This window comes from Prorops nasuta, unplaced genomic scaffold (assembly GCF_024137725.1).
Source record: "Prorops nasuta isolate Cenicafe-Biocafe unplaced genomic scaffold, Cenicafe_Pnas_1.2 PNAS00001, whole genome shotgun sequence".
In the NCBI taxonomy this organism is placed as follows: Eukaryota; Metazoa; Arthropoda; class Insecta; order Hymenoptera; family Bethylidae; genus Prorops; species Prorops nasuta.
The window spans coordinates 9,051,419-9,052,591 of NW_027116798.1; the positions used below are offsets into that span (position 1 = coordinate 9,051,419).

Here is a 1,173-nt window from a genome sequence, read left to right on the forward strand (position 1 = left end):
AATTAACGATTTCTTCAATCGTTACTTCGAAGAGTATGAACGGAAACTGCACCATTATTTGCATAAAAACTGTAAGTATTTATTTAATATTTTTATATTTATTATTTGTTTGTATTTTTTTTTCTTCAAAAAATAAAGTGAAGAAAGACGAAGAGACTGAGGAAAAAGATATTGAGTCAAAGGAGACGAAGAAGGAAGAAGATAAAGAGGAGAAAAAAATAGAGGAGGAGGAAAAAGATATTGAGTCGAAGAAGGAAGAAGAAGAAGATAAAGAGGAGAAAAAAATAGAGGAGGAGGAAGAATGTAAGTATTAACTTTATCTTTTTTACCTTTTCATAATTATTACCTGTTTGTATTTTTAAATTAAAGTGAAGAAAGACGAAGAGACCGGGGAAGATATTGAGTCAAAGGAGATGAAGAAGGAAGAAGAAAAAAATAAAGTGAAGAAAGACGAAGAGACTGAGGAAAAAGATATTGAGTCAAAGGAGACGAAGAAGGAAGAAGATAAAGAGGAGAAAAAAATAGAGGAGGAGGAGGAGGAAAAAGATATTGAGTCGAAGCAGACGAAGAAGGAAGAAGAAGATAAAGAGGAGAAAAAAATAGAGGAGGAAGAATGTAAGTATTAACTTTATCTTTTTTACCTTTTCATAATTATTACCTGTTTGTATTTTTAAATTAAAGTGAAGAAAGACGAAGAGAAACAGACCGGGGAAGATATTGAGTCAAAGGAGATGAAGAAGGAAGAGGAGAAAAAAATAGAGGAGGAGGAAAAAGATAATGTGTCAAAGCAGACTAAGAAGGAAGATGAATCACCAAATTTCTTTTTCTTTTATTATTAAATTTTTATAGAATAGTTTAAAAATTATTGTAGAAATATTATTAAAAATATATATTAATTTTATTTAAAAAACTACAACGATTGTTCAACTAGCAAACCCCTGCTCCTCAACCTTGAATTCACGTGAAAAACGTTATCATCCAAAGTATGGACGAGGTAGTAGAAGAGGAGGAGGCTGTTAATAGCTATTGTGAAGTGGAGAAATCTAATACGTATTGATAGAGAAAATAATAATAATTATACATTTCGTATTGAGCTTACATCTCTACCATTCTCAGTCTACCGAGTTTGCTTGACGTGACAGTTTCAACAAGAAAAAAAAATGGGTGCAATTA

At 30.9% G+C, this 1,173-nt stretch overlaps 1 protein-coding gene across 1 annotated transcript; it reads left to right on the plus strand.

Moving 5' to 3' along the window:
* Positions 1 to 245: 245 nt before the first annotated feature.
* Positions 246 to 922, plus strand: LOC136774231 (uncharacterized). The gene is made up of 2 exons (XM_066728405.1): positions 246 to 615; positions 682 to 922. The coding sequence occupies exons 1-2, from the start codon at positions 414 to 416 to the stop codon at positions 837 to 839; spliced, it is 360 nt and encodes a 119-aa protein (XP_066584502.1). The 5' UTR covers positions 246 to 413; the 3' UTR covers positions 840 to 922.
* Positions 923 to 1,173: the final 251 nt, after the last annotated feature.